This window comes from Camelina sativa, chromosome 7 (assembly GCF_030686135.1).
Source record: "Camelina sativa cultivar CO46 ecotype springtype chromosome 7, ASM3068613v1".
In the NCBI taxonomy this organism is placed as follows: domain Eukaryota; kingdom Viridiplantae; phylum Streptophyta; class Magnoliopsida; order Brassicales; family Brassicaceae; genus Camelina; species Camelina sativa.
The window spans coordinates 1,497,868-1,525,526 of NC_141886.1; the positions used below are offsets into that span (position 1 = coordinate 1,497,868).

Genomic DNA, 27,659 nt, shown 5'->3' on the forward strand with positions numbered 1-27,659 from the left:
GATAGCAATCTTGAGGAACAAACTCACACAACTTTATTATGCCATTAATATAACGGAGCCAAACACGCAGAGACAAAACACAATCATCCAAGATGAGACAGAGAGAGAGAGAGAAGTCATCATCATCATCACACAAAGCCCTTAACGATTCATCAACAGATCAAGCATTACAAACCAGTAGGACAACTCTGTGATCCATGTGTGAGTGTCTCATCAGCTAAAATAACCAACAACGAGAAGTATAAACAGAGCCAAATTTTTCAAGGAAAACGGTCTAATAACGACCGATTAAGATGAAGTCATCATCATCAAGCACCTGAACATCTCTCTCTCCTACAAAATGCTCCCTCCCGATTTCCTTCACCAGTTTTACAAACTCAATCCTTTTGGACAGAGGCAATGGCACATAAGGTAATCGAAAAACTGGCCTAGCAACACCTAACTGAGCCAAAGCAGTGTTAACACCAATCGGATTTGGTTCTTGGAATACCCAATCAACTAAAGGCAGAAGCTTTGCGTTCAACCCTGAGTTTCTACCTTCAAACATTAACTTCCTCATCAAACCCGGAACTAGATTGCTTGTAACCGATATAACTCCAGTCGCCCCATGATCCCATCTAGAGTCATGACACTGGTCATCATTTCCACTCCACACAACAATTCCATTCTCAGTATACTCTTCAACTCGGTTATTACCAACACATTCCTTAACTCCAGCCATATTCGGGTTCCGAGAGAGTTTAAATATAACCTGTGGAGGTATATCTTGACTCGTTCGACCTGGCACATTGTAAATAATCGTCGGTCCCATATGAAGAACGGTTTGAAAATGAGCGGTCATGCCTTCAATGGATGTTTTCCCATAGTAAGGGTTGATGTGCAGTGCAGCGTGCATTCCCACAGCGAATCCTTGCTCAGTGGCATGTATAGCTTCCCTAGTCGAGTTGCTTCCGGTGTTTCCAATGACTTTGATCCTTCCGCCAAAACAATTTACAGTATGGCCTATAAGCATTATGTGTTCATCCCAGCTCATCAGTTGGCCTTCACCAGTTGTACCACCAACAATCACACCTTCAGCGCCGTTCTCAATCTGCGTGTTGACTAAGTCATCGTAAGCTTCGAGGTCGAATCTTCCATCAGGTAGATACGGTGTCTTGATGGCTGTGATCACTCTAAGGGACCTTATGTCGTCTGTGTTTGTTCTGCAACCACAAAAATAAAACAAGAGAAATCTGTAGCATGAAACAAAAACCAATAGTAAACATAACTAAGGAAGAGAAGAAACTTAAAAAGAACTCAAATCAACCTGTTTTTATCCTCAAGACTGCGCATTGGAAGATGGAAGTTAGGTACAACAGCTGCTTTTGGAGACACCCATTTCGCATTCCTTGTATGATATAAGCCAATAAACAACAGAAAATTCACAAACTTTAGGCAAGACAGAGTGCAAGTAATGTATATCTCGGCCGGCCACTAAGAGATCATAAGACTATATATGTCTCAGAGACACCAATGACATTAATCCAGCCAATCCTTCCACTTTCAATACCAGATCATTATTTGATACTAGGATTTCAATGACACTAGAGAGCTATCCAAACAAATCCAATGAGATTTGGCAAAGAGAAACTCCACAACAGATATGGGCATATGTAAAGAGAGAGAGAGAGAGAGAGAGAGAGCAACCTCTTGTAGCCATCGAGTTGATGTAAACGAGGGAAATGGAGGGCAGATTCAATGGAGATCAAGCCGTAACCTATCAAAGCTGCCATCTTTCAAACCGTAGATTCAATGGAAACCCTAGTAGAATCAAATTCGAACAACGAGACCAGAGAGATGGCGAGATGATATAATAGTGGGCACACTCCCGAATCCAGATAATCGATGTTGCAGCGAGGCCAACAACGGTTGTGCTCCGGAAGTGGTGACTGCGAATGGTGACGTCAGATTCCGGCAGAAGTAATAGGTTTGTAAGGAAAAGGAGTAAAACAAGAAAGCGGCGGGAGAGAAGAACTTAGCCGCCGGATTGAGAGAAGATGATGATGATCTACGAAGGAGGCCGCTTTAGGGCTTCCTTTTTTAATTGGGCTTTAATAAGGTTGAGAGATTCGGCCCATAAGCCTCCGCGCGTCTCATGCCCGTGAGATAAAATAAGATTTTATAACGTTCATATAGTTGTGATGTTGTCATTCATTCATTGCACAATTCTATTTCATCAGTTATTTTCAGAATTTTGTTGTTCGATAATCTTTCCAGTCGAAATTTTCGTGAATATAAAGTCCTATAAGCACACAAAATAAGATTGACTCTTGTGTAAAGTACTAACAATTAATTATGTTTACAAAATTACACACAACGCGCGTAAATGTTTGTGCACAAGTATCAAAAGAAAAAGAACAAAGTCATAAAAAAAGTGTCTGCCAATGCAATCACCTTGTTCCTAGTTTTGCCACTGTCATGATACCAGCCGCGGAATGCTCCTTTATTTTTTTTTTAAGTGAAACACAGACAAAATTTGAAAACAAAATTAACTATCAAAAGAAAAAGAAAAATGAAGATAATAATTGATACCAAATCTAGTGTCGTCAAATTAAGTACGATAGCTTTCATGTGGGTGTAAAGTTTTGACGTGAGCATGTAGTATAAGCTTTGCGGAAAAAGGTTACAATAGATATTTTATATATGTAAAAATAAACATATAAAGTACCAAACATCAAAAGTAATATTCAGCAAAACAAATTTGCCACTAGTACTTGGTTGACTGAGTAAACCAGTCACATTTCATACAATTCTAATTCCGTATCAAATCTTGATCAAGCTGTAACTATTTATCCGAGAGAAAACACATGAAAAGTAACATTCGAAAGCAACTAGGTCATCATAAACATCTAGTCAGCGCACGCAAAAGCCTAACACTCACCCTTTAGAAGACCAATCCGAGAACCAGAGCATCTCGGATGCACAACACACATTCTTGATCCGATTCAAAACGCTAGGGCACAATCTAAGAATTCCCAAAAGCATGACGCATTGATCAAACATTAAAATAAAAACCTAGTTAAATCTTTAGAAATTTTAAAAGTCACAAAGAAAGAAGAATACGAGAGTCTGTAGTGCATTAAAAATTAATTATCTTAGAAACACGGTCGTTGCGTTTCCCAATAAGCTTCACGATCACCTGGCAATGAAACAGAGTTAATTAAATTCCACGGCGACCCCATTAACTGCTTCTACGTTTGCGTTCCAACCGCCCTATCCGCGTTTCCATCTATTTCTCTTTGAGGTTCCACTTCCACCTCCTCCTCCTCTAATGGCAGCCTCTCGTAGGCTGCTTTCCAAATTAAGCTGCCATAATCACTACCGGACCTGAAGTCATAAGCGGTCCCACCACATTGCCTCCGACTACTTGACCTTGACCACAGGCTAAGTAAACCGTTAGACCAGACGCAGCTGGTGGAGCTGGTGGAGGAAGAAACGAGCCCGAGAGAGAAATAATCTCCAACCGTCCGTGTAAACTAACGACGCCTCCACCAGGCTGTCTAACGTTTACGTTTGTAACGGCGCCGTTCCCGGTCAAGACGCAAACGCCACGCTGACGGCGTCTAGCAAAGACGGCTAAGCTTTCCATCACATCACAGCCGTTGGTTATCTCCATGACGTGGCATCGAAGAGAGTTTGCGGCGTCTCGTGTGACTATGATCGGTGCTTTGGGTTTGTTCTTGGAACCAGCGGGTCTGCCACGTGGTCTTCTCAAAAGTGAGTGGATTTGGATTGTGTGTGTTGGGTGCGCGCGCGAATGTGTTTGACCGCTTTAGAAAAAGAGAAGTTGCGTAGGTCGACCAAGGAACTACGACGTTTGAGCGTGATTCATTCAATCCATTATGTGCTCACACCCACCCACTTACCCGACCGATCCGACCCACCAGTTCAGGTTTTGTCCTTATTTGTGAGAGAGGAGCCAATTAATGATGGGCGCATGTGGCTCTGAAACCCATGCAACGCAACACAATTTAACAATATGGTCGTGATCGGCTAGTGAACATGTTTTAACAATGATCGTCTTCACTAGTTAGTCGTTGTACGTTTACCTTTTCTTTAATTCACATTGTAGTAAAGACTATAGTACTAATTTATTATGTAAGAAGACTTGACTAATTTTGTCGAAATAGGCTTCAAACCTCGCGTTTGAGAATGAGTGAGTCTATCGTGCAACGTTTTTCTACTTTAGACTTGTTCCACGGATTACCCAAACAGAACTTGACAAAATTAAAAATCACTCCGCACAAGGATAAGTACGGCGCCGTATTGTCGGAAACCAGTTATAGCTCTCAAATATTGGGTCTACGAGAACTTAAGCCCATCGTCTGTGAACCGCGATGAATTAAAAAAGAGAACTCTATAAAGGCAGGCAGGCAGGCAAGCAAGCAAGCATTCACATCGCGCCAAAGTGAAAGATGAAAAGCCAAAAAGAAAAGAGAGCAAAAGTTAGCACCATTGGAGTAAAATCGGGCCAACAGATAAGCCAAGCATATCCGCGAGAGCAATCTGAACCTCGTGAGAGCCGTGCTCGCAGCTAATCAAGCTAGCCAGAAGTGGGAATAGGCATGTCAGGTTCTTCTCAAATGATGCCTCTTCCAATGTACATATTGCATGAAGTGTTGCAACTATAAGAGGAGCTCTTGCTGCTAGTTCCCTTCGTTTTCCTGATCCCAAAGGTATTCTCCATCGGTATTCGCTGGCCCGTGATGATTCTGATTGTTGTTTTTTCGCAGAAGAAGAAGTCTCGATGTAGAAGTTGAGAATTTCTTGACAGATGTTGACTAGAAGTGACTCTATTTCCTCTGTCTCTTCTGCTCCTTTGGTTTTAGCTGTAACAAGATTCTGTAAAAATGTGAGGCAGATTTGGTAAGACTCGTTTTCAAGACGAAGTAGTGGAGGATCTTGCATCTGTGTCATTGGTCCTAGCTCTTGCAGTCTTGAACGGAGGATTGTGTTACTGTTTATTCCGTGAGCATGTAAAGCTACACTGTGCAATGCATCGAAGAGGACTAATGTGTTTTTCGCAGAAAGCTGAGGTCTGTACATGTTGTAAATCTCCATCACAGCCTGAAAAAACATAGAAATAAACAACATCAACATCAACAAAACTTGCATAACTTTTTTGTAATTTGTAAACGGACATACCAAACGCAAAAGGAGTTTATCCTTCTGTTTGTGTTTGAACAATTACAAAGAAATATTTCGATGAGAAATAATAAAACTTGTGGGTACATTTGAAGGAAAACGTTATTATAGTATGTTAACGTAAAGGCTTGAGAGGAACCAACCTGAATCAACAAAAGCTGAACAGCGGCTCGGCACTTAGCATCAGAGATAGCAACATAAAGACGGGTTGTTGTTCTCTGGCTCTCTTCATTAGCATCTCCGCCAATTGGAGGAGCAGACTCAGCATTACTATTCTGAATGTTGAGAGCATTTCTCTGGCTTCTCTCTACATATTCTTCACTGAGGAAATAAGAAAAATCTGGGCACGTTGTTTTCGCCGCTTCTTTTAAAGATGACACCACCTCTAACCACTTTTCTTCAGAGAACAAGCCATCGGCATCGCTCATCAGACGAACAAACGCAGCAATACCAATCCCTGCAAGGCTCTGGTGAGGTCTCTTTATGAAACTCACAAGAAGCTTTAGTACATTCTTTAGAAGTGGATTCACTGTAGCGTAGAATTTGACAAAGAGATCCACTACAAGCTGTAGTGCTAATGTACATGTCTCGTAGAGCCATGCATCATGATCCAGCTCATCCACATCACCACCATAACTTCCTTGATCAGCAGATTCGTCTTCGCCAGAAGGATCAATAGAATGCCGCACGTAGTCGAATATAGGAAATAACACAGACTCGAATACTTTCTCCCATAACGGTAGAGAAAATAAATGGCCATGGTTGCGTAAGGTATCAAACATAATCTGTAGTGCGCTTTTCCTGATTTCTGGTCTTGGATCGAAACTAAGCTCTGATAAGCCTGAACATTGTACATAGGAAGGTGAAACACATAAATATCATCTTCAATAAGAGCCAAAAAAGGTAGTTAAAAAATGCCTAGTGTAGAGACTAATTAATTTAATGTTATACCTGATAGTAAGGGAAACCAAAAGTAGAGATGATTATTGTTGTTTACAATCTCTCCGTTCTCTTGTTTCCCACTTTTTCCAGTGTGGAGAGATGACTGAGTAATCTTTCCAGAAGTTTCCTTGTCTTTGTTTGTTGATGGCGATTTAAGATCTCCTTCTGCAAGCTTCGTTGCACAATATCGGAGGAAAGCTATGGAACTGAGACTGATATCCTTGCTAAATCTATTATTGGTGAATGCAACTAGGCAATTCACACAATCTGTAAAAGTGGTAGTTTCTGTCTCAGTGATGTATGGGAAGTATTCTCGGATAATCTTCTCAATAATCTCAAAGGACAAAAACACAATATTTTTGTGGTCATCATATGCCGCTGTGGTAAAAACCTGCAAAGAAAGAAAATACTTTGTGAGGACACATTAGTAACCCAAAACCCTCTTGAATAAATGAGGTTACAAGAGAAGTACAATAAATGCCTACCATGAACATGCTTTTCCATCCTGACTTAACATTATTTACACGCGACAATACCATTTGAGAAACACATCGGATGATAAGTTCTCTGATCTCAACATCATTACTTCTACGCATAACAATGACAAATGGTGTCATAAATTCATTCTGGAAGTTGTAATTAGCCAACTCCTCCCGTTCCAGGAATTTCATTGACAACTGGCGCAGGGAATCCATTGCAAAAATTGCAATTGAAAGATTCTCTGAGCATCCAATGGTCACAAAGAAGCCCGATAACACTTGCCAGATGCTTGACCAAACAAGCCTTATGCGATTCATGTTATAATGCCTGTCACCAATTACAAACAGAAAATTGTCAAATAGAAAAATTGCTAAGAACAGAATACGTCTCTTATATACAGTATATGAGAGAAAAGAGAGGAAAGAAACTAGGAGATTCTTACGCTATCTCAACAATCTTCGTGAGGCTAAAAACTCGTGGATTAGACGGAGACCGCAACTCATCCATAGAAACTTTGCAGAGAGCTTTAACAAAGTCTATTATAGCTTCACTGTTTAGTTTCTGACACTGTGAAAATATTTGATTCATTTCACCAACCTGCTCCAACAAGTTCAAGTTTGAAACTATACTGCTCATTTGTTCTCGTCTCACGTTCTTAGAACCTTTTCCGCCAAGACTCATGCTATCGTATGAACCCCTCAAGACACCTGTAGCTGCATATTGACTTTTTCCAGGACCCTTCCTTTTCAGAACAGGAAGTATATATTGTTTGGGCTGCTTTGATTTCTCCGACTCATTTTGATTGGAAGCAAAAAAAGTGGCATCTGGAGGAGCACCTTCTCCCAAGAGATGTAGTTGCTCAAAACGGGAAACACAAGTAAGTATATGCTCCCAAGCATCTTGCAAATAGTTGCCCTCTTCATCTGCAAGTCTGAGAATCGCCTGGAAAACAACCATTATTACTTTGGGATTCAGACAAATTCTACTGGGGAAAAGGCGACAGCAAGATCAGGAAGGAAATATTATCGACATAAAAGTGATGCAAGGAATAGACTGCGAACGAGCTAAGATGGGGAAAGTATACTCAAGAGACATAGCATGTTCTTTGGTACAACGAAGGAAGAAGACTATTATAAACAATAATCACATAAAAACCTTAATGATGTAAAACACCAACCTTGATGGCTTCAATATTTTTCTGCTTGATATCAGCTGGGGAGTGAAGTGAAGTGAACTTCGCTACTGAAGTCACAAATGCATCTCTATGGGTCTTCATAGACATTAAAGAAGTGGCATGAATTGCATGGTGGAAGCCTTCAAGACATAAGTTAATCACTATCAAATCATCACTCTGGTCTAGCGGCACACTGAATGCAGCAAGCATAGGAGCCCAACAAGCCTCAATCATAAATTTGAGAACAACCACATCTGTGGCAGCATAGTAAGTTGACCTGCAAACTCAATTCAATTTAAATACTGCATCAGCTGAAAGATGCCTAAAAGATGGAACAGTTCAGGAGAGTAGTTCTGAGTTGAATGAATACTATATGTTACAGAAAAATGGTTGTTGATGCAAGGAAGTGTGAGTGATCTTACTCAGATTTGCGAGCTTTTTCCTTAAATTGCTCTTGCATATGCTTCATCAAATCATCACTTGTTTCCGCATATGAATCTCCCCACTGCTTACGAATCACTATGTTTAATATAGCATCCAAACCAAGCATTCTGTTTGAGTATTGTTTCTGTTGCAAAGGTAGATCATCTTCTTTCATTTTTATCTCATTCTTTGTTATTCTTTCATACAGCGATCTCATGTAGTCCGCAGGTAAATCTTTATCGTCGTCTATCCCACGATTGTTTCTGATAAAGTCATCTGCAGACATCTGTATATGTTCCAAAAGGAAAAAAAAAAGTGCAGAAAAAACGTCATCAACATTCTACCTCAAACTTCCACAGTAACTGTATATACCTAGACAATGAATGAATTAAACCTTGATCTTCACCATGGGGTTGTGCGCATCAGTATTCAGCATGATCACAGAATATGCAAGAACATAAGCTGTGTCTGCGCTAGTAAACACCTTAGGATTACACTTGCAGTAACGTTCAGCAAACTTTTCCATGATTCGGTCAATCTTTTGTGCTTCTCCAGGCAGCCTAAAACCTTCAAGAAAGGTTCTAATTGCCTCATCAAATTCCATGCCTTGAAAATCAAAAGAATCCACATATGCATGCATCACCTTGAGAGGTAACTCTTCTCTTTCTCCAAGATAGTCACCTATCAAAGTTTTATTTAACCCTGACGCATCTTTGAGAAAAGCTGCTATTTCTTCAGGAGATTCACCCACCTTGCCCACGTTGATGAGAAACTCAATACCTTTTGTTGGCTTCCGATTAAAAAGAGAAATACCTTCCTGGGACAAACATTTAAATTAGCATTAACGACCACAGAACAATTATAAAATGTCACTTGTTTCAATAATCTGCATAATACCCAAACATCTTTACGTTCTTACCTGAAGTTCGAGTTTGTAAGCCCGGCGCTGCTCGATAGCTTGAGCATCAGATGTACTTCCTGGAGATTCAGAATAGGTATCTGACCCATCAGCAGACTCATCAGCATTTCCATTTGCCAACTGGGGACTTCCAGGTCCCAGATCGATCTCAAGAGCTTCAGATTTATTCAATGAATTAGACACTGGCAGTCGCAACTGCTTGTTCAACCAATCTCCCATTGATTTCAATATGGCTACTAAGCATTTCATGGCTTCAAGTTTCATAGCAGCCTCCTGAGGTGGCATCAATGTTGTAGCTGTACCAGGGGGAACCCCTTGAGCCGTTTTAAGGAGACCATTGACCATCCTAAACATGATCATACAGAGGAAACATAAATTACACAAAGAACTTCCACCTCACAGAAACTCAAACTCTGAACAGCGAAGCATCAAGGGATACCATAATATACCTCTCAAAAATATTTGATGAATTGACATCACAGTCGTAGTTCAAGAATATATCAACTAGGATTTGTGAATCCAAAAAAAGCTTGTCAAGAAACCGAAGAACAATCATCTTCTGTTGAAAATTAGGTTGAGCTACATTCTCCACGACTCTAAGAACAATCATTGGAAAGAAAACTCCAATTTCGGCCTTTAATCCAGCCCGGAATCTTGCAACCAGACTGATGAAAATAGAGCAAGAAAGCTGGAAGATAATCATAAGAGTAGAAGCACTGTTCTTCAACAACGACAAACACAAAAACTGTTTGATATCACCTAAAAACCTGTTCAGCAGAGATGGAAATTCATCAGAAGAATGAAAAATCTGAATCACCCTTACATCCTCAAAAGAAAATAAGAGCTAAAGAGGTATTTAACGTACTTCTCGCTTGTCCTAAAGACAGCTCCAGCATTCTCCAACAAGATCTTTAACAACTCGAGAGCCAGAATCTTCCCTCTCATCGACTGTGGATCTGTTGAAGACTCCTTTGGCGGCGCCTTCATGGAGAGCTTACAAAGCGCCCTGAAAACCAGGCAGGCATCCCTCCTCAGCTTATTCTCTATCTGAACTTCTAAATCATCATCTCTCTCAGCGTCTCCATCTGCTAGCTCACCTTTCCTTCCCTCTAGAGCCGACTTGTACATACTTATCTCCCAATACTTTGCGTCCAACATGTCCTTATCAGTGGAGTCCAACAAATCCGTAGGATTCGTAGTCTCCACAGTGGTAGTCCGATATGCCCCATCTTGGCCTACTGATCGTGATCCTGAGCCTGATCCTGGCACTGTCGGGTTCAACACTCCGTCAATATCTTGCACGATTTTGGTAATGAAACCCTGAACAAACTGCGTCATTGTCCCATCCGCATCTGATTTTTCAATCGGCTCCATGAGCTCAGCCACTACGATCGGCTGAATTGGAACCGTTGACGAGTCCGCCTCCATTCTCCGGAACACAATCACCAGTATCTGGATCAGCGAAGCCTTGGCAGTCGTCTGATTCACCACGTTTTTGCTTCCCAAGTAAATGTCGTAGCAAGTGCGTACGACTAGGAGCAAGCATTTGCCATGGATCCTCAGCGAGATGGAGTTAATAGCAGATAACAGAGTCTTTAACACTGGCAATTCAATGGATTCATCTCCCAAATCATGGCATTTACAAACGGACTCGATCAATTTAAAAAGGAGAAGGGACTCCGCTCCACCGGACGGGTCCGATTCACCACGAATGTAGCCATGCGCGATGAGTTTCTGAATGCAGTCAATAGCTGGTTCCACGATCTTGGCGAGGCCTGTGCCACAGGCACTGATCAAAGGGCTGAAGATGAATTCAGAATCGGCGAGAGAGTACTCGATCGAACCACCGTCGTTAAGTGGACCGGGAACAGAGGAATCAGAGTCGGATTCAGCAGCAGCAGAGGACGACGGAGGAGGTGGTTTCTGCGGCGAACCTAGCCGCTCGATAACAGCTTTGCATTCGTTAGCGAGCTTCGAGTGTTTCCGCCACGACGCGTTTTTGACGATCTTATCTAAAGCTGGAGTTACGACTCGACTCAACCGGGAATCAGCTTCCGAGGAAGCCATTCCCAATTTTCACAACGAGCTCAGGTGACTCACAGATCTAGAACAATAGAGCAACAGATACGAAACAGCCTCTCTTCACCGAATTGCGTCGTAGCTCTGAGTCCGATCCGAGTTGGGTCAGCGAGTCTGACTCAAAACCGCTGCAAAAAAAGGAAACTGCAGGGTACAGAGCAGAGAGGTTTGATGAGACGAAAACTTCAGATCGCGTCGTCGCTGTTTGATTTTTCTTCTGCCATCGAAAATGAAAGTTTCATAATTATATGACCAAAATACCCTTCAGTTGACACTGGACTTGAAGAGAGTCACTTTGTAAATTCAGAGAAATTAAAACAACAATTTCGTCATTTATATCACTACATTTCTTAGCTGGTGATCGCCGGGGAATTCGCAGCGTGTTCCCGGTCTAGTGTACGTGCTTTTTATATCCAAACTGGTACAAAACCATACGTATTTGTAATATTACAATCATCAAATTCTCAAAGTTTAGCCTAGAAAAGGCTAATTAAATTTAAAATCTTGGACAAACTACTGAGTCTCGCTCGAAACGCATAATCAAGTATGTAACTGTCCAAATCCTACATTATCAAGAACAAGATTGTTCCAAGTCATATCTGAAACCAAACGATACTTCAACATTCAAATGATTTGGGCGCAAAAGATGATCACTTTACAATAGTCAAAAAAGTGAGAATCTTAGTTGAATAAAATTAACAATATATGCAGAGAAACAATCTGGGTTTCACTTTACAAAACCACACAACAAGGAAACTCCTACAACAACCAGCAAAAACAAAAAATCCTTGAAACCTTTGTAATAGAAGTATAGAACATATAAAATATACAACCTGATTCCCAGTTATGAAGTGGGGAAGGATATGCATAACGAGATGTGTGAGATAAGAGAGTTAGAACTTGGTTCCTTACCGCGTTTCTACAAAATCTCCCCGTGTCTGAATCCATGGTCTTCACCGTCTGTGTTTGAATCCAAACCACAAGGAGGATCATACCACTTGGAGTTTTCTTGATAGAAGCTATCATCGACTTGTATACCAGCTAAACCTACATCTGTTTCTATACTACCTGCTCCATCGTGTATCATCTCTTTTGTTAGTTTAGATTCTTCACTATTCAGAATGCTCTTCTCATTAAAGTCATTGCATTTCAACCATTTGTCAGACTTGCATGCCTCAGACAAGGTATCTTTTGGACTTCCACAACCCGACGGTGGCCTTATCTCTTCCCAAGGAACAACATTATCAAGGTTCCTCCCAAAACTGTCCTCATCATCTTCAATAAGTTCTGCATCCTTCCCATCTCCATATAAATGCTCGTGATGATGGTCACTCCAATGTGCCAGATCATTACCTCCAACAAGTATTTCATCTGAGTCTGTCTTCTCTGGAAGCAAGCCCGTTGTTCCCTTAGCACTCTCATCGCCGAAATTCCTGATCTTGTTGAGCATCTCAAACAACTCGCTGGACATTGAACCCAACATCTCTTCTGAAAACGTTCCAAGCTTTCCTTCTAGAGTGCCAAGTTCACTCCTTAGTTCCTGCACCTGATGCAAGACAGCTAAACGCATATCGCCACCGACCCCATCAGTATCCAAGTCTTCCTGCACTCCGTAGACAGTTTCTTGATCCATCAATAAATCCTTATGACCAACAACCCGATGCATGATTCTCGCATTTCCATCCGTTGCCCCTGGCTCATGTCCTGAATGGACAGCGTATAGCTTAAAAACAGCTGTCCCTTCTTCCTGGTATACAAAAGTCTTGGTCCTTTCACTGTAGTTAGCAATGGGCACAATAGCTCTAATCCTAAAACCACAACCGCATTTCTTTGACTGATAAGGCTCCCTCTTCAAAATCCTAGCCTTCTTAATTGAGGAAGGCTCCCCAGCTCTATGACAAGCATAATCCTTCACCTCTGCCATAAATGGCTTATACCTAATATACTTCTGCCTAATGCAGAGCACAACCTTGTGCTTGGCAGCCAATTGCTGCAACCTGTCGGGGACTTCCTTGGCAGGCACATCAAAAGACTCTGTATACTCAAACCTACGCCGTTTGTTCCTCGAAGCAGAACCAGATTCAGCATTACAAACAGGACAGGCGGCTACACAGACCCTAATAAAGCTCTCGGGAATGCCATAGAGCTTAGCACCAACAGTCCAAACTTGTTTAATCCTTTCAATGGTCTCTTTAAGTCCTAGGTGTTTCAAATCACCATCAGCGTGATAGCCCATGACTATATCTTGCCACTGGTTAATGTGAGAGACGAATTGCTGAGTATTATTCTTGAAGCAGAGAAACTCGTTACCAGTGGCTGGATCAAGGCGGGAAGTGAGCTTATCCTGGATCCGTTTCCATGCGGTGATGTAAGCTGTTTCCTCGTTTCGGTCCTTCCAAACGCAGCGCCATGACTTGAGTACAGACCTAGGCGTGGCGATACGGATCTCAGTGGGAGTAGCTAGACGTGCCTCACGGAGACAGAGGATCATGAGAGCGTGAGAATCAGCGTTGAAAGTGTAGAACTGAGTTGAGATGTGTGACTCTGGGCTGATAAAAAACTCATCTCTTCCTTCACTAGAAACCCTAGAATTTGAAGAACCATCAAATTTGGGGGTTCCGGCGTAGGGGTGAGACGCATCGTCGTGTTCGTCGGAGGATTGACCAGGAGAATCTCCGGATGGAGAAGAACGGAAGAGTACGAATTCCGGGAGAGAAAAATCGGGATCGACTTCGGAATTGTGGTGGTGATTGAGAGTGGAGGGTGGTGATTGAACGATTAAGTCCGCCGTCGAATCAATATCATGGTGATGGAATTGGCCTTCTTCGGTTTTGTGAGAATCCATCTGGAAGACGAAGAAGTAGCTAGCGCAGACAGAGAGAGAGAGAGAGAGAGAGAGAGAGAGAGAGATGGTGAAGAAGACGACGCGACGATGAAGCAAGAAGAGAGAGAGAGAGAGAGAGTGCAAAAAAAAAAAAGGATTTTTGAGTAATTTTTCAGATGTGTGGTTTTCTTTTAATTAATTTTATTTTCATAAGGCTCGGTCTGACAATACTGATAAGTCCGAGGGGCATTATTTTATTGTCTCTCTCTCCACATAGTCACATACTTTACTTTAGTTTGGTTTTTTATTTTTCTTTCCACAAATTCAGACAAAGCTTGGTTCGTCCCCTTTTTTTTTTTTATTAAGCTCTTCTTTCTATCGACTTCCAAATTCCAATCATCATAAACAATTTGGTTTGTACGATTACAGATTACTGTGGATGTGGTGAATAATAATAATGATTTTACGTTAACTACTATGACCAAAAAACAATTCGTTTGGGGTGGTTTTGGCCACATAAAACGTCTAGTCGACGATTTTAAAAACAAAGTTTTTGTTCAAAAAAGACAAAGTGATTGAATTGTTATATGATGTCATCTGTCACAGTCGCACGTTGAATGAAGTTTAGCTTAAGTAAAAGAGAAAAAGAAAAAAACTCCTCATATCACAACCGTTGATCTTATTTGCAAATCTACTAAAATGTCATTTGTTTATATCCTTGATCCAACTAATTTACCCTAATGTACTAACTTGAAAAAGTTGAATATTCTCTCCATTTCTTTTCTACAAGATCTGTTTTCATAAATGTTTTTGCTCGTACACAAAATGTGAACTGATTGATTTGATCATCTTTAACAAAAAAGATTGATTTGATCATTTAAATTTATGATATAAGTTGTATTCTCGAGTGTTTTTTTGTAGTCACGTACATACGATGTATTTGTGCATACTTTGATTTTAATAACGTAAGTACTGTAGTGAGTAGTGACTATAACGTTTTCGTTGACGATGTAAAAAGTTTACAAAAGAAATAGCTAGTGACTATAATAAAGGGGTTTTAGCTTTAAGGTAGAAGGTAGAACACGATTATACAAGTGCATATACGTCAAATTAGTAACATATATATGCATAAATTAATCCACACTACCTCCATCTAGTAAGGTTTAAAATTGTTTTATCCAAACTCCATCTGTAATTTGTTATGTTGTAAACTTGTAATGCTTCTGCAAATCTTAAACAATGAATACTAATCCGTTGAAGGATGTTTATGTTAAATATTTTTCTTTGTTGGTTAATGTCGGATATTAGGAAAAGTACAAATATTGTTAAAATCACGATAATCTCATTCGATAGTTGAAAAAAAATAGTGTTCTTTTCAATAAGTCTATCCTTCGAAGTCTTTTACCATTATCACCCGCTTTAAAGTAGAAAAATACTCAAATCAATTTTAGTGATTTGATTGACTTCAACAAAGTAAATTTCAAAATATCAGATATGTCACAGTCGTCTGTGCTAATTCAGGAGTATATTTTTGTTTATTTATTGTGGTTACTAATTTTTTTTTGTTTAGTAAAACAAAAATCGTGATTGCCATTTTTAATTTCATTTAATAATGGAGCCAATTATAATTCAAAAAAATCCGAACAGTTCCAATTTAAAAAAAAAAAAAATCAAGGCCTTTATTACTCGCTCACGAAATCTGATCCGTTAAAAAAAAAGAGAAAAAGGCAAAAAAAAGGAAAGATGAGTTCAAAACAACGGCTAAGATCATTCCACGTCAACCAAAATCGTGAGCCCCGGATCGTAACGGACCCTCCTCCCGCTCCTTGTTCAAATTTTAACTTTACATCCGTTACTCTTCTTTTGTTCTCCTTACTCCCAACACTTATAAACCCTAATTTCGCTCTCTCCTTCCTTGATCATCTCTTCACAACCTTCTTCTTGGCGCTGCTCATCTTTGATCCAGGTAGATTCTTTTTTTCTTTCTTCTTCTCGCTCTTCTCTCTCGCGATTTTGATTCTGCGGAGGAAACAGAGATTTCGTTTCCGAATAGTTAGGGTTTTTTTTGTGTAATCGAGAATCGGAATAATTTATTGGTGATGTTCAAATTGTTCATAATTGGGTTTTTTTTTTTTTTTGTATTTAGGTTTTCGAGAGAAGGATCTAGCGTGTTCTAATCATCATGATGCGGAATTCAACAGAGCAGTTTTCGCGAATCGAGACTACATGTGGATTGTTACTTCGTCAATTGCAGGTTTCTTTCTATTTCACATCTTCGTTTTCAAGATTATTGTTTCTTTTGTTTCTTGGTTTTTAATGTAGGATTTTACCAAATTTTGGTATCAGGAAATATGGAATGAAATGGGAGAGACTGAGGATGAGAAAGATACTGCTTTGGCTGATATCGAGAAGGAGTGTCTCTCGGTTTATAAGCGAAAAGTTGAAGAGGCTAGTCGTTGTAAAGCCAATTTGCTTAAAGAAATCGCCTTTGGAAGATCTGAAATTGCAGCCATTGGTTCTTCTATGGGTGGACAAGAGATTCATGCAAGTGTTTTTTTTTATAGATTTTGTTAACTTTTTGGTTTTTTTCTGCTTGAGTTTCGGCAACTACTGATGTGTTTTTTTTTTTTTTTTCGTTTTTCTTGGTCTTACAGTTTAACAGCAGATTGGGAGAAAACTTGAAGGAAGAGCTTGAGAATGTTAATGTTCAACTGGAGGGACTACGCAAAAAGAAAGCTGAGAGAATGTATCGGTTTAATGAAGTCATTGATCAGTTACTGAAGTTGTCATCTCAACTTGGCAATCCAACAGATTATCTGAAGAAGTTTGCTTCAGAAGAGACTGATCTTTCGCTTCAGAAGTTGGAGGAGTTGCGTAGGCAATTGGCTGAACTCCAGAATGAAAAGGTTAGTTTTGCTGTTAGATATCATAGTATAGGACTTACAAGATTCTGTGCACCTGTTTTTCCAATATGTTAACTTTGATTCTTTTCAAATTGTAGAGTAAGAGATTGGAAGAGGTAGAACGTTTGCTGAAAACGCTTAACTCGTTGTGCTCGGTGCTTGGTGAAGATTTCAAGGACATGCGAAGAGGGATACATTCATCTCTGGTTGATTCTAACACCAGAGATGTGAACAGAAGTACTCTTGATAAGTTGGATATGATGATTGTGAATTTACGAGAGGTCAAGTTACAGCGAATGCAGAAGGTTAGTAGTCTGAGGTTTAGGTCCTTTTGTAATGGATTGCTATTTTTTCTGCGTGCTTATGATTTCTGACTCTTATCACTTACTTTTCAGGTTCAAGATCTTGCAGTTTCCCTGTTGGAGCTCTGGAATCTGCTGGACACGCCTGCGGAAGAGCAAAAGATATTTCACAATGTCACCTGCAGCATCGCTTTGTCTGAGCCTGAAATAACTGAGGCCAACATACTATCTGTTGCTTCCATTAAACGCGTGAGTGCACATGACCAAACCTTGCTGTGTTTTCTCCTGTATCCGTTTATAACAGACTATTTTATGATGTGAGTTTATATTACAGGTTGATGATGAAGTCATTAGGCTTAGCAAGCTCAAAATAACTAAGATCAAAGAGGTGATACTAAGAAAGAAGCTTGAGCTTGAGGAAATATCAAGGAAGATGCACATGGCAACCGAAGTTCTCAAATCAGAAAACTTTTCAGTTGAAGCTATAGAATCTGGTAAACCATTATTAGGCTTATTTGTACATCTAGCAGAGCTGAAAATTCTATCACTTTGATGTTATGCTCATTATACTGGTAGATAATATGCAAATGCTAATAATAGCATGCTTCCCCTCCTCTTTTAGGAGTCAAGGATCCTGAGCAGCTGTTAGAGAAAATTGATTCCGAGATTGCAAAGGTCAAAGAGGAAGCTTCAAGCAGGAAGGAGATTCTTGAAAAAGTGGAGAAATGGATGTCAGCATGTGAAGAAGAGTCTTGGCTTGAAGAGTACAATCGGGTTAGAAAAATTAATATCAATTTATATGCCTGCTTCAACCTTTCTCTAGTCCTCACATTCTTGGCTTGTCAGGATGATAACCGGTACAACGCTGGAAGAGGAGCTCATCTTACATTGAAGCGTGCGGAAAAAGCCCGTCTACTTGTCAATAAACTTCCTGGTACCATTCTTGCTCTTTAGATTATATAACAAAAACTCTCAATCCATAACTTTAGCTTTTAGTTACCTAGAAACTGAATACCTCTGCGGCTGTTGATGCAGGGATGGTGGAGGCTTTGACTGCCAAAGTCACAGCCTGGGAGGCTGAAAGAGGAAATGAATTCTTATATGATGGTGTAAGTGTCTTTTTACTGATTAATGACTCTGTCTTACTCACTTAACAAGTCAGCTTTTTTATACACAAAAGCATGTTCCTTTGAAATTGTTCAGGTCCGAGTTTTATCGATGCTTGATCAGTACAAGACTCTATGGGGAGAGAAAGAGCATGAAAAACAGAGACAAAGAGTAAGGAACACTGGTTCATACCAGGAACGAATTCATAGCATTTGAGACAAACATTATTAGCAATTTTGACATTGTTGCTTTCATCTCAGGATCTGAAGAAACTCCATGGACAACTCATAACAGAACAAGAAGCCCTCTATGGGTCTAAACCAAGCCCAAATAAAAGCGGAAAGAAACCACTGAGAACGCCAGTGAATGCTGCCATGAACAGAAAACTCTCACTTGGTGGTGCCATGCTTAATCAAAGCTTGAAGCCTGAGAAGGCAACATTCAATGGCAAAAAGAACAACTACTATGACCAGAACGCTACTAGTAGAAGAGATTCAACTCTTCCTACTCCTTCAGGTACATAATAATAAGACAAGATTGGTTTACAGACACTTAGAAAGAGATTAACTATAGAGAATTTGTGTAAAATGTGTAGGGAGGAGAAACTCAGAGCTTCCAGGTCGTCTCAGATCAAAGAACTTCTCAGTTTCAGGCAAAACTGTGACGAACAAAGGGAGATCTCCAATGCTTAGGAAGCCTCTTTCACCTGTCACTTCCAATATCTTGAATTCTCCAGAAGATCACAGGGATGCTTACACAACAAAACCATCATCTTTAGAGGAGAGAATCTTGACACATAAAACAAATGAAGAAAACGAAAGAGTTGTACCAACAACTCCGGCAGCTTCAGTCGCAATGATGGAGGCAACAACGCCGTTCACTCCTGCGGTGGAGAAGAGAATGGATGAAGCACCCGTTGCTCTTGAGTACTCGTTTGAAGAGGTTCGGGCCGGTTTTTGCTAAACCCGTTGCTGTTGAGTACCCTTAAGAAAGCTGCTTCAGATTGTATCCGATTTACCGCTTTCTTCTAGTAATTTCAAATCAGATACTACTTCGTTCGGGCCGGTTTTCGCTAAACCGTGGAAAACCCGGTTTCCTCCCTTTAGGAAGCTGCTTCAAAATGTATCCGATTTACTTGCCTTTTCTAGGATTTGATATTTTCCGGTACTTACAAAAAAGACAAGTTTAATATATATGTCCTTCTCTTATTAAAGACTTCTAATCTAATATTTTTAACACATTCATACGTCAATACTTTTATAAAATATATGGAAAACATGAATTTTGGCAAAATTATTTATTTGGTTGATTCCACAACAGCAAGGTCTAATATTAAAATGAAATAATAACTTACTTTAAAACATAATATTAAAAGGTTAAGTTAGTTTTTTGACAAATGTTTTTGTGGTTCAATGTCATATATAGAGAGAATTCGGATTTTGTTGATTAGTTAGAATAAGTTTTTCTATTTATTTAAATATTTTGAGCAAATTTCTAAACATGCAAAAAAAAATACCTAGGCATTGTGATCCATCATCTTCCGCAGCATTTTAATTTTTCTGCAAAAGAAATCATATAATAATTAGAATTTGTAAAATACAGATTTTTTTTGAACAAACTATTAATAGTTCTTACTTTAATAGCATGAAAAGTCTTGCTAAATTCCTCAGAGTCTCACACCACTCTCAATGCTTCCATGAGTACTTAATTAGAATTAGTGCAGTCTGGATGGATATACTCTCCAAAATATTTTACATGGATTAAAATTGGGAATTGATGTTTTAAATTTTTTATAAAAATTAAAAAAAATTAACTGCTTTTTTGTAGAAAAAATATAAAATGAAAAATTAGTTCCACTTGTAAATCAACAAAATTAATATGTTAGAAACATGAAAAAAAAAATCTCGATCCATTAAGAACATAAAAGTAATAATTAAAGAAATAAAAAGAAAATAAATTAACTAATTACCTCCTTGGTCAATAACAGACTGCTGACTCGAACGTTGTGACATTTTCTATTTTGGAGCCCCAGTGCACATCTGCAAATAGAAAATCAAACATCTTAAAGTTAATTTAAATTAAATAAATAAATAATTAAATAAAAGTATATTAACTCAACCATATGATCATCGGAACCCCTCGATTATGATACGATCTTCCCCTTCAGACTAGTCTAAAGACAAAAGTATATTCTGGAGCTGTTGTGTATTGGCATTCATTTTCTTCTTTGTTCTGAGACTTTGTGGGAAAACTATGAATTTAATTAATTAAACCAATAATTAATTAAATAACAAATATTGGAAAACTATAAATAAAATAGTAATTTAAGAGGTTGAAGAGATTGAAAAACACTATTCAATTGATTTTCACCATTTGAGTTGAATATGTTAAAAAAATTATTCAACTTAGAAAGTTATAAAAATGAACAAAAGATGTTCAAATTGTTCATCCATAATTTAGAAGATGTCATTGCAATTGAGAACAAACAAACTTGTCTAATCTAATTTCTACAAAATCACTAGAGTACAAACTTATCTACAACTAATATAAAAAGAGAGACTAAATTATCATAAGTTCAAATATCAATAAAGATTAATTGGAAAAAAGCTTAAAAATTCTTCATTTATTTACTTTTTTGGACGTTTAATACATAAGTTTTTTTTGTTAGACTAAATTACTGCATATAAATGATTTTTTTGGTTTAAAAATCCTTCATCTTTTAGTTAATTGGTAGATTCAGATTTGTGGCTTCAGAGTTAAAGAATCATTTAAAGGCGTTAAATTTCTGTCTAAAATGATCTGGAATATGTAAAATAGTCTGGTGGTAGCATGTTAGTAGTTTTTGCTAGAAAATGCGGGTTCGAATCCTCAAATTTACTTTTTAATTTTTTTCTCAATTTTTCAAAGTAGCTCCAGTTTTCTATTAACCGAATCGAACCGGAATTTAAACCGGTTATCAGAAAAGAAATTAGAGATATAAGGATCCACAAACCCTTGCCCATAATGCCAATCGACCGACGTGTTGCCACATAGCTACAATAATATATACGCATAGTAATATGAACCTGAACTGATTAACTATATACGGTTAGTTACGTGGGATGGAAATTTAACACTGTTTAATGACTTCGTAACATTGTTAAAGACAATCAAGTCACACGTTCGAATCTACCAATTATTTAAAAGATTTTTAAACCAAATTTATTTATATGAGGTTTTTGGTCCAACCAAAAAAACAGGTTACATGTTTACTCAAAAAATAATAAACTATCTTTTACGTATTAAACATTCAAAAAATAAATAAATGAGGTTTTTAAAGCTTTTTCCCAAGATTAATTTACTCAAAAATGTGATTATTAGTTGAAAATCAAGAGTATTGAACTGAAGGCAAACGTTATAAACCGATCTAATCAAATTATATTGTATTTGAAAGTGTTTTACTACTTAATTTGGTCCAAATCCTTAAATGACAGCAAAAGTAAAATAAAAAATCCTCAGCTACAACAACAACCAAAGTTGTGTGGTCTTTGCTTTCTAGAAACATTTCCGGTGAACCACCGATGGTCCAGTCTCGTCATAATCGGCTTTAGTAACATGCTGATTCTGCGGAAACACCACTTTAGCTAGTATGGCTCCTCCAACCCAGGCCGAATACATCCCCAAATTCTCCGGCATATATTCCGGCGGTTTCACCAGTGTTGGTCTAATAGCAGATGAACACAAGTTTGCTTCTTTCTGAAATCTACTTTCGAATCCTGCCAATCACCATTCCAACAAAACACTTTAGCTTTCCAACCCAAAAAGATACCAGAACACAAGTGTATCAAGTATTGTTATTACCTATCATGGAGGTTGTACCACCACAGAGTACAGTATTCTCCAAGAGCTGCCTATGGTTCTCAGATGAAACTGTGGAGATAATGCGGACAAGCTGCTCAACGATTCCGTGCTCCTCCAGTCCCAATATCGACGGCTGAAACAGAGCTTCACCAACAGAGTATCTCTCACGCCCAATGCTTATCACCTAATAAGGCCATGGTTTTGTTATCTATACGCGTAAGGTAACACAAGATGTAGAATCTCAAAAATGTAGTCATACAAACCTGTCCATCAGGAAGAGTATGCTGCTCGATTTCACAGCTTTGAGTTTTCGCATAAGCAATTTCGTCCTCGACACAGTTTGCATACTGCTCCTTCAGTTTTTCAATGTCAGACATGTTGAGATTCATTGTCGGGTTGGATTTTCCAAGCTCTTGGGCAAATAATTTCGTTAGTTCGGTTCCACCTAGCTCAAACCGTTTCGAGGCAATGTGTTGTACAGCACCTTCAAGAACTGGGGCAATATCTGAGGACATTGTACAAGAGTAGTATCAGTCAAAAAGTTAATAAAACACCAGACACAACATCATCTTGATCATGCCCAGCCACATACACAAGTATTTGGTTTTACAAAACGTTTTAGAGGCTGTATAAAGGTTAATGAAGGGAAACAACATCTCATGAAACATAAGTCACATAACAACTGACACGAAGAGTAAGATCAGATTATCACAAAGGTCAACAAAGTTATTATACCTATCTTCCCATGACCAATATCAACAGTGCAACCGGAGATGCGTCCAACAGCATAAAGGGACAACACTGCTTGCTCTGATGCATAAAAACCAGAGACATTGAATGTTTCAAACATCAACTGTACCAATTGTTCCCTAATAGCCTGTCCACAAACAAACATTTCCAGCACCAAATCAGGTCGAAACGTTCAGAAAAAATAACATTTTGCTATCTAAAATGAGGTACTATAAGAACAAAACGGATCCTTCTCCTTTTAAATCATCCAATGGAACAGCATTAAGGAAATTGAAAGGAGACTTCACAAGAATTCTAAGTTGTAATCTTTTCAATTAAGAAGAAAGAAGAAAGTTGAGATACGAACCTTAGGAGTACATAGTGGATCTGTGAAGAGTATATTGCCTTCGTTTCCCTCTTCCCATCCAAGACCAGTGTAGACAACATAATGCAAGAGATCCTCCATAGCATCCCAATCTCTAACTAAACCCCTTTCAATAGGATCAAGAGTGACATCTTCAAAGACAGTGGTGGTGTTATCAGCTGAAGAAGACCCATCCTCCTCAACCATTCGTTTCATTTGAGATGGAATTATCATTGCAGGAGCTTGGTCAGGAATCGCTGCTCCTGCTTTCAGAAGCTTAGAGCCAGCATCAACAACTAGTGCTTCCATTGTTTTCACACACACACCTTAAAAACCCTAACTTTCCACAAATGCGAAAATTTCCTGGTAGCACCAAGTCAGGGAAGATAAAGAAGAGAAACTGAGAGAAGGAGCTAGAATAAGAGAAGAAAGAAGGAATGGTTTTTTCGAGGAACCCACCTTCAAATCCTTACAGAGAACTCCAGATTTTTACTAGAACAACATCAAACTACACATCTTCCTCAAAATTAGGGTTTTTCAACTAGATCTAGACTAAGCTAGGGGAAAGTTTCTACAATAGAACGAAAACGAGTACGACTACAATCAATGGTCTGGCTACAAGGAAACTAGAAGAAGCTTACGAGTTTGAGTGAGAGACAAAAATCGAAGTAGATGAAGATGAAGAAGAAGCAGACAAGACAAGACAAGAGAGAGAGACAGAAAAAGGAAAAATAAATTAATTCTCAGGAATTCAAAACCTAGATAAGGCCCAACATAAAGCCCAATATGATATCGAAACAGCCCATAATGTCTTCGGTTTAAAACGGTGCCGTTTACAGTCTCCGTCTTTTTCTTGTTAACAAAGCCAGGGAGCTTAAGATCCCCCAGAAGAGTTTATTTGATACCCGGAAAAGCAATTCTGCCATTTTTGATTCATCTAAGCCCTAGGCTCTAAGCTTTTTTTCTCTCTCTCTCAAATCCACCATGACTAAGCAGCACGCGAACTGGTCTCCTTACGATAACAATGGAGGGTACGGATCGTTTAATCGACCTGCTGGGTTCTTTCGCCTAGTGGCTTTGATTTGCTATTTGATTTATTGCTATGTCAAATCTAATCGTAGTGTATTCTTTTTTCAGAACATGTGTGGCCATCGCTGGATCGGATTATTGTGTTATCGCCGCCGATACTCGTATGTCTACTGGTTACAGTATTCTTAGTCGCGATTACTCAAAAATCCATAAACTGTAAGTATTCCCACTACTCTTTGTTCTCTCAATTTCCTCACTTTTCGATTCGATCCTTGTTGACAATATTTTGATTTTGGCCTTTGCTGTAAATTATTAGGGTTTCTTTGTTACTTTTCCGTAGATCTGGATAAAACCGGTTATATACTTGGATGGTTTGATCATTGAGTACAGTGTATCTCTAGTGTAGACTTTGTGATTAAATTGATCATTCCTTGGATTCTGTAATCCGGTTTATCACTTAGCTGATTTGTGTTCTTATAACTTATTCCTTGGATTCTGTAATTCGGTTTATCTTATGTAAGGCTCTTGTTAAGATGTTGTCCTTCTTTTTAACTTTTGCAGAGCAGACAAAGCTGTGTTGTCTTCCTCTGGCTTTCAGGCTGATGTGAAAGCATTGCAGAAGGTTCTCAAATCCAGACACTTGGTGAGGTTTCCTTTGGTCTATTGTTCTAATACCTTTCATCCTTTGTGTTTGGTGTAAGACTTATGTAAGAGTATTCTCTGTGTATTTGGTGTCCTGCAGATCTATCAACATCAGCACAACAAGCAGATGAGCTGTCCTGCAATGGCCCAGCTTCTCTCCAACACGCTTTATTTCAAGCGTTTTTTCCCCTACTATGCTTTTAATGTTCTAGGAGGGCTTGACGAGGAAGGTAAAATTGCTCTTCTTCTTTTTCTTTGTTAGGATGTGACTATAGCAACAGTACATTGTGTGATCTTTATTCTTGACTATATACAGGTAAAGGTTGTGTCTTTACTTACGACGCTGTTGGATCATATGAGCGTGTTGGATACGGTGCCCAAGGTTCTGGTTCCACACTCATCATGCCTTTCCTTGACAACCAGCTCAAGTCTCCGAGTCCTCTTCTGCTACCTAAACAGGTTTGTTGATATTCTTCATTTGTGCTTTGGCGTTACCCATTGTTGGCATAAAATGAATAATTCAGTTGCTTATTTATTCTTCTTCTGCCACCATGTAGGATTCGAACACACCCCTTTCAGAAGCCGAAGCAGTTGATTTGGTGAAAACTGTTTTCGCATCTGCCACTGAAAGAGATATCTACACTGTAAGTTTTTCTATTTGTCTTCTTTTGTCACCACCACGCCACCAAAAAACTTGCCTATTTAAATTCCCAAAACATTTACTTAATCTATTTCCCTGATATTAATTAAGGGCAACAACTCATCTTCGTTAATTGTTTGTCTCTGACTGATGCTTTGTGGATTGTTTGCTGTAATAGGGAGACAAGCTTGAGATTATGATACTTAAGGCCGACGGTATCAAGACTGAACTCATGGACCTGAGGAAAGACTAAGCTCCTTTCATGCATTTAGCCAACCATGTCTTATCTGGTTTGTTATGTTCACTTCAACATTAGGCTTCCTGAGCTGTAGAACTCGTATGAACTGCTGTTGGGTTTGATGCTTCACAGTTGAAATCATGACTCGTATCTCTGAAGTTTCTCCAGAACTGCTTTCTTTTTGTATGAATCACTCAAATCCTTGTGTTCAAACACTATTTCTCTCGTTTATTGCAATGTTTTTTTTTTTTTTTTTTTTTTTTAATGTGATGTTAAATTATATTCAAAGAAAAAGATATTGTTGACAGAGCTTGTGTTTAGACGGTCTTGAAACATTTTGAAAATATAAAATCAAACAAGTAGAATTACTGAAATCTAGTAAAATCTGGCTGCAAACCACTCCTGGATGCTAGTGTCCTCGCCTTTCATTGCGCTTAGCCTGTTGCGAACGTTTTTATCAATCATTTAGACTAACTTCTCCACGGTAGAAGGTGGTCTCCATGATGCCGGCCATTCCTCTCCAACCATATCGAGTGTAAAGTGTTCTGAAAATATTACAATGTTTTTACATAGGGCATTGCATTAAGAAATTCAATTTAGACAAGATTAGAATCTGGAAACTCCTTTGTGTCATTAATCAGAAGCTGTTTTCTGATACCCATCCCTTATTCTCCAGCTTGTCGCAATGCCTCCACAGATAAAAATTGAAAAAAAGAATTGCCTGTGCATATATATATGGGTTGCAACTGCAAAAATGAAACGCTTGCTGAATTTTTGACATTTAGTATTGAATAAAACTGCTTATATGTCGTTAGCTTTAATTCAGCTAGCTAGACATGACATTTCTTAGTAACCTTATTTCGATACAACAAACAAACTTTAAACTCCCTATGTCATGAACCATCAATGACTATATCTAATAGTCCCCCTTTGGAAGATGATTCAAGATGAACTAAAAACGAGAAGATTTAAGCTGATTATTGTCTCAAAACTAACATCATATCACTTAAGTTGCATGAATTTTAGGTTCAAAAGAAAGTTAGCCCATCTGCATTACGATTTGGAAGTCTTCAAGCCAAAAGTTTTTTTTAACAGAGGCAAAATAGCAAGAACACAAATAGACTAGGTTTTTTCTTTTTTTTCTTTTTTTTCCCTTATTTCTTTTTGTTTTCCTTCAGGGACAAAATTGATTTTTCCAATGGAGTGTACTCGTTTGACCTAAAACATGAATAGTAAAAACCTATCAAGTTCTATTAATCTATCATAACTATTGTGATAATTCTACCAATCTTTCGCTATTACAGTAAGCAGGACTGACAGTAAGACATAAGTCTATCACTACAATGAGAAATAAATCTGTCGGCTTCCTATAAATCTATTGGCTTTCGAAATTCTATCATCACTAAACAATAACTCTGCCACATTAATCTGTCACTTTATGTATGTCTGCTACCATGTTAAATAAATCTGTCATTTTAGTCTATTTCTTTCCATAAGTGATAAGTCTACCAGAAAAACAAAACACTACCACCATGCAATAGATCTGTTGGTACCCACCTTAAATAAATCTATCAAACATTAGATGAAAATCTACAAATAAAATCTACCAACCATTTAAATCTACCTACAATTTTTTCTCTGTCATCACTGAAAATTAATCTATCAATAAAATTTATCACGATCATAACTCTATCATACAAGTCTGTCTCCTATATTAGTCTGTCATCAAAGGCCCAGTGGATTTATTACAAGGCGGAAATTTTTCTCTCTAAAACTTTCGATCACTGTTCAATAAACGCGCTGACGTGGCTTAACTTTTTAATGTCATAAGTGTAAATAT

The 27,659-nt window shown here is 38.6% G+C and overlaps 6 protein-coding genes and 1 pseudogene across 7 annotated transcripts; 2 read left to right on the forward strand and 5 right to left on the reverse strand.

Annotated features, from left to right (window-relative positions):
• Nucleotides 1–10: 10 nt before the first annotated feature.
• Nucleotides 11–2,125, reverse strand: LOC104699810 (4-hydroxy-tetrahydrodipicolinate synthase 1, chloroplastic). Its single transcript, XM_010415203.2, has 3 exons — nt 1,687–2,125; nt 1,307–1,387; nt 11–1,202 (listed from the first exon to the last, which is right to left on the reverse strand). Exons 1-3 carry the CDS (start codon nt 1,770–1,772, stop codon nt 275–277), a joined length of 1,095 nt encoding a protein of 364 aa, XP_010413505.2. The 5' UTR covers nt 1,773–2,125; the 3' UTR covers nt 11–274.
• A 1,009-nt stretch (nt 2,126–3,134) lies between these two features.
• On the reverse strand, nt 3,135–3,871 carry LOC104704169 (AT-hook motif nuclear-localized protein 18 pseudogene; annotated as a pseudogene).
• Nucleotides 3,872–4,155: 284 nt separating this feature from the next.
• On the reverse strand, nt 4,156–11,665 carry LOC104704170 (brefeldin A-inhibited guanine nucleotide-exchange protein 2). Of its 2 annotated transcripts, XM_087457920.1 has the most exons (12): nt 9,988–11,665; nt 9,572–9,889; nt 9,123–9,468; nt 8,598–9,020; nt 8,203–8,489; nt 7,784–8,057; nt 7,049–7,548; nt 6,612–6,933; nt 6,136–6,517; nt 5,328–6,025; nt 4,552–5,106; nt 4,156–4,396 (listed from the first exon to the last, which is right to left on the reverse strand). In XM_087457920.1, exons 1-12 carry the CDS (start codon nt 11,187–11,189, stop codon nt 4,382–4,384), a joined length of 5,322 nt encoding a protein of 1,773 aa, XP_087314046.1. In that variant the 5' UTR covers nt 11,190–11,665; the 3' UTR covers nt 4,156–4,381. The 2 variants fall into 2 exon arrangements, with proteins under 2 accessions (XP_087314046.1, XP_087314045.1); XM_087457919.1 differs by having other exon boundaries at nt 4,338–5,106.
• A 136-nt stretch (nt 11,666–11,801) lies between these two features.
• Nucleotides 11,802–14,245, reverse strand: LOC104749247 (uncharacterized). Its single transcript, XM_010470838.3, has one exon. It carries the CDS (start codon nt 14,044–14,046, stop codon nt 12,121–12,123), a length of 1,926 nt encoding a protein of 641 aa, XP_010469140.2. The 5' UTR covers nt 14,047–14,245; the 3' UTR covers nt 11,802–12,120.
• Nucleotides 14,246–15,864: 1,619 nt separating this feature from the next.
• LOC104699812 (65-kDa microtubule-associated protein 4-like) lies at nt 15,865–19,545 on the forward strand. The gene is made up of 13 exons (XM_010415207.3): nt 15,865–15,991; nt 16,172–16,279; nt 16,372–16,569; nt 16,680–16,931; nt 17,027–17,233; nt 17,324–17,479; nt 17,565–17,724; nt 17,853–18,004; nt 18,077–18,164; nt 18,266–18,339; nt 18,434–18,508; nt 18,598–18,853; nt 18,933–19,545. The coding sequence occupies exons 2-13, from the start codon at nt 16,208–16,210 to the stop codon at nt 19,298–19,300; spliced, it is 2,058 nt and encodes a 685-aa protein (XP_010413509.1). The 5' UTR covers nt 15,865–15,991; nt 16,172–16,207; the 3' UTR covers nt 19,301–19,545.
• Nucleotides 19,546–21,731: 2,186 nt separating this feature from the next.
• Nucleotides 21,732–24,003, reverse strand: LOC104699813 (actin-related protein 7). The gene is made up of 6 exons (XM_010415210.3): nt 23,730–24,003; nt 23,274–23,633; nt 22,913–23,054; nt 22,441–22,682; nt 22,178–22,361; nt 21,732–22,092 (listed from the first exon to the last, which is right to left on the reverse strand). Exons 2-6 carry the CDS (start codon nt 23,577–23,579, stop codon nt 21,872–21,874), a joined length of 1,095 nt encoding a protein of 364 aa, XP_010413512.2. The 5' UTR covers nt 23,580–23,633; nt 23,730–24,003; the 3' UTR covers nt 21,732–21,871.
• Nucleotides 24,004–24,105: 102 nt separating this feature from the next.
• Nucleotides 24,106–26,126, forward strand: LOC104699814 (proteasome subunit beta type-1). Its single transcript, XM_010415211.3, has 7 exons — nt 24,106–24,301; nt 24,408–24,515; nt 24,861–24,942; nt 25,042–25,171; nt 25,258–25,400; nt 25,499–25,585; nt 25,760–26,126. The coding sequence occupies exons 1-7, from the start codon at nt 24,255–24,257 to the stop codon at nt 25,832–25,834; spliced, it is 672 nt and encodes a 223-aa protein (XP_010413513.1). The 5' UTR covers nt 24,106–24,254; the 3' UTR covers nt 25,835–26,126.
• Nucleotides 26,127–27,659: the final 1,533 nt, after the last annotated feature.

Bases quoted from the DNA above. Each gene is read 5' to 3' on its own strand.
- LOC104704170 (XM_087457919.1), bottom strand. From the start codon at position 11,189: ATGGCTTCCTCGGAAGCTGATTCCCGGTTGAGTCGAGTCGTAACTCCA. The intron at 9,021-9,122 runs GTAAGAACGTAA...TGTTTGTCCCAG, and splicing joins CTTACAAACTCGAACTTCAG to GAAGGTATTTCTCTTTTTAA. The intron at 8,490-8,597 runs GTTTAATTCATT...GAACATATACAG, and splicing joins ACCCCATGGTGAAGATCAAG to ATGTCTGCAGATGACTTTAT.
- LOC104749247 (XM_010470838.3), bottom strand. From the start codon at position 14,046: ATGGATTCTCACAAAACCGAAGAAGGCCAATTCCATCACCATGATATT.
- LOC104699813 (XM_010415210.3), bottom strand. From the start codon at position 23,579: ATGGAAGCACTAGTTGTTGATGCTGGCTCTAAGCTTCTGAAAGCAGGA. The intron at 23,055-23,273 runs GTTCGTATCTCA...GTTTGTGGACAG, and splicing joins ATCCACTATGTACTCCTAAG to GCTATTAGGGAACAATTGGT. The intron at 22,683-22,912 runs GTATAATAACTT...CAATGTCCTCAG, and splicing joins TATTGGTCATGGGAAGATAG to ATATTGCCCCAGTTCTTGAA.
- LOC104699812 (XM_010415207.3), top strand. From the start codon at position 16,208: ATGATGCGGAATTCAACAGAGCAGTTTTCGCGAATCGAGACTACATGT. The intron at 18,005-18,076 runs GTTAGAAAAATT...TTGGCTTGTCAG, and splicing joins GGCTTGAAGAGTACAATCGG to GATGATAACCGGTACAACGC. The intron at 18,509-18,597 runs GTAAGGAACACT...CTTTCATCTCAG, and splicing joins ATGAAAAACAGAGACAAAGA to GATCTGAAGAAACTCCATGG.
- LOC104699810 (XM_010415203.2), bottom strand. From the start codon at position 1,772: ATGGCAGCTTTGATAGGTTACGGCTTGATCTCCATTGAATCTGCCCTC. The intron at 1,388-1,686 runs GTTGCTCTCTCT...ATATCATACAAG, and splicing joins CAACTCGATGGCTACAAGAG to GAATGCGAAATGGGTGTCTC. The intron at 1,203-1,306 runs GTTGATTTGAGT...TTGTGGTTGCAG, and splicing joins AGTCTTGAGGATAAAAACAG to AACAAACACAGACGACATAA.
- LOC104699814 (XM_010415211.3), top strand. From the start codon at position 24,255: ATGACTAAGCAGCACGCGAACTGGTCTCCTTACGATAACAATGGAGG. The intron at 24,943-25,041 runs GTGAGGTTTCCT...GGTGTCCTGCAG, and splicing joins TTCTCAAATCCAGACACTTG to ATCTATCAACATCAGCACAA. The intron at 25,172-25,257 runs GTAAAATTGCTC...GACTATATACAG, and splicing joins AGGAGGGCTTGACGAGGAAG to GTAAAGGTTGTGTCTTTACT.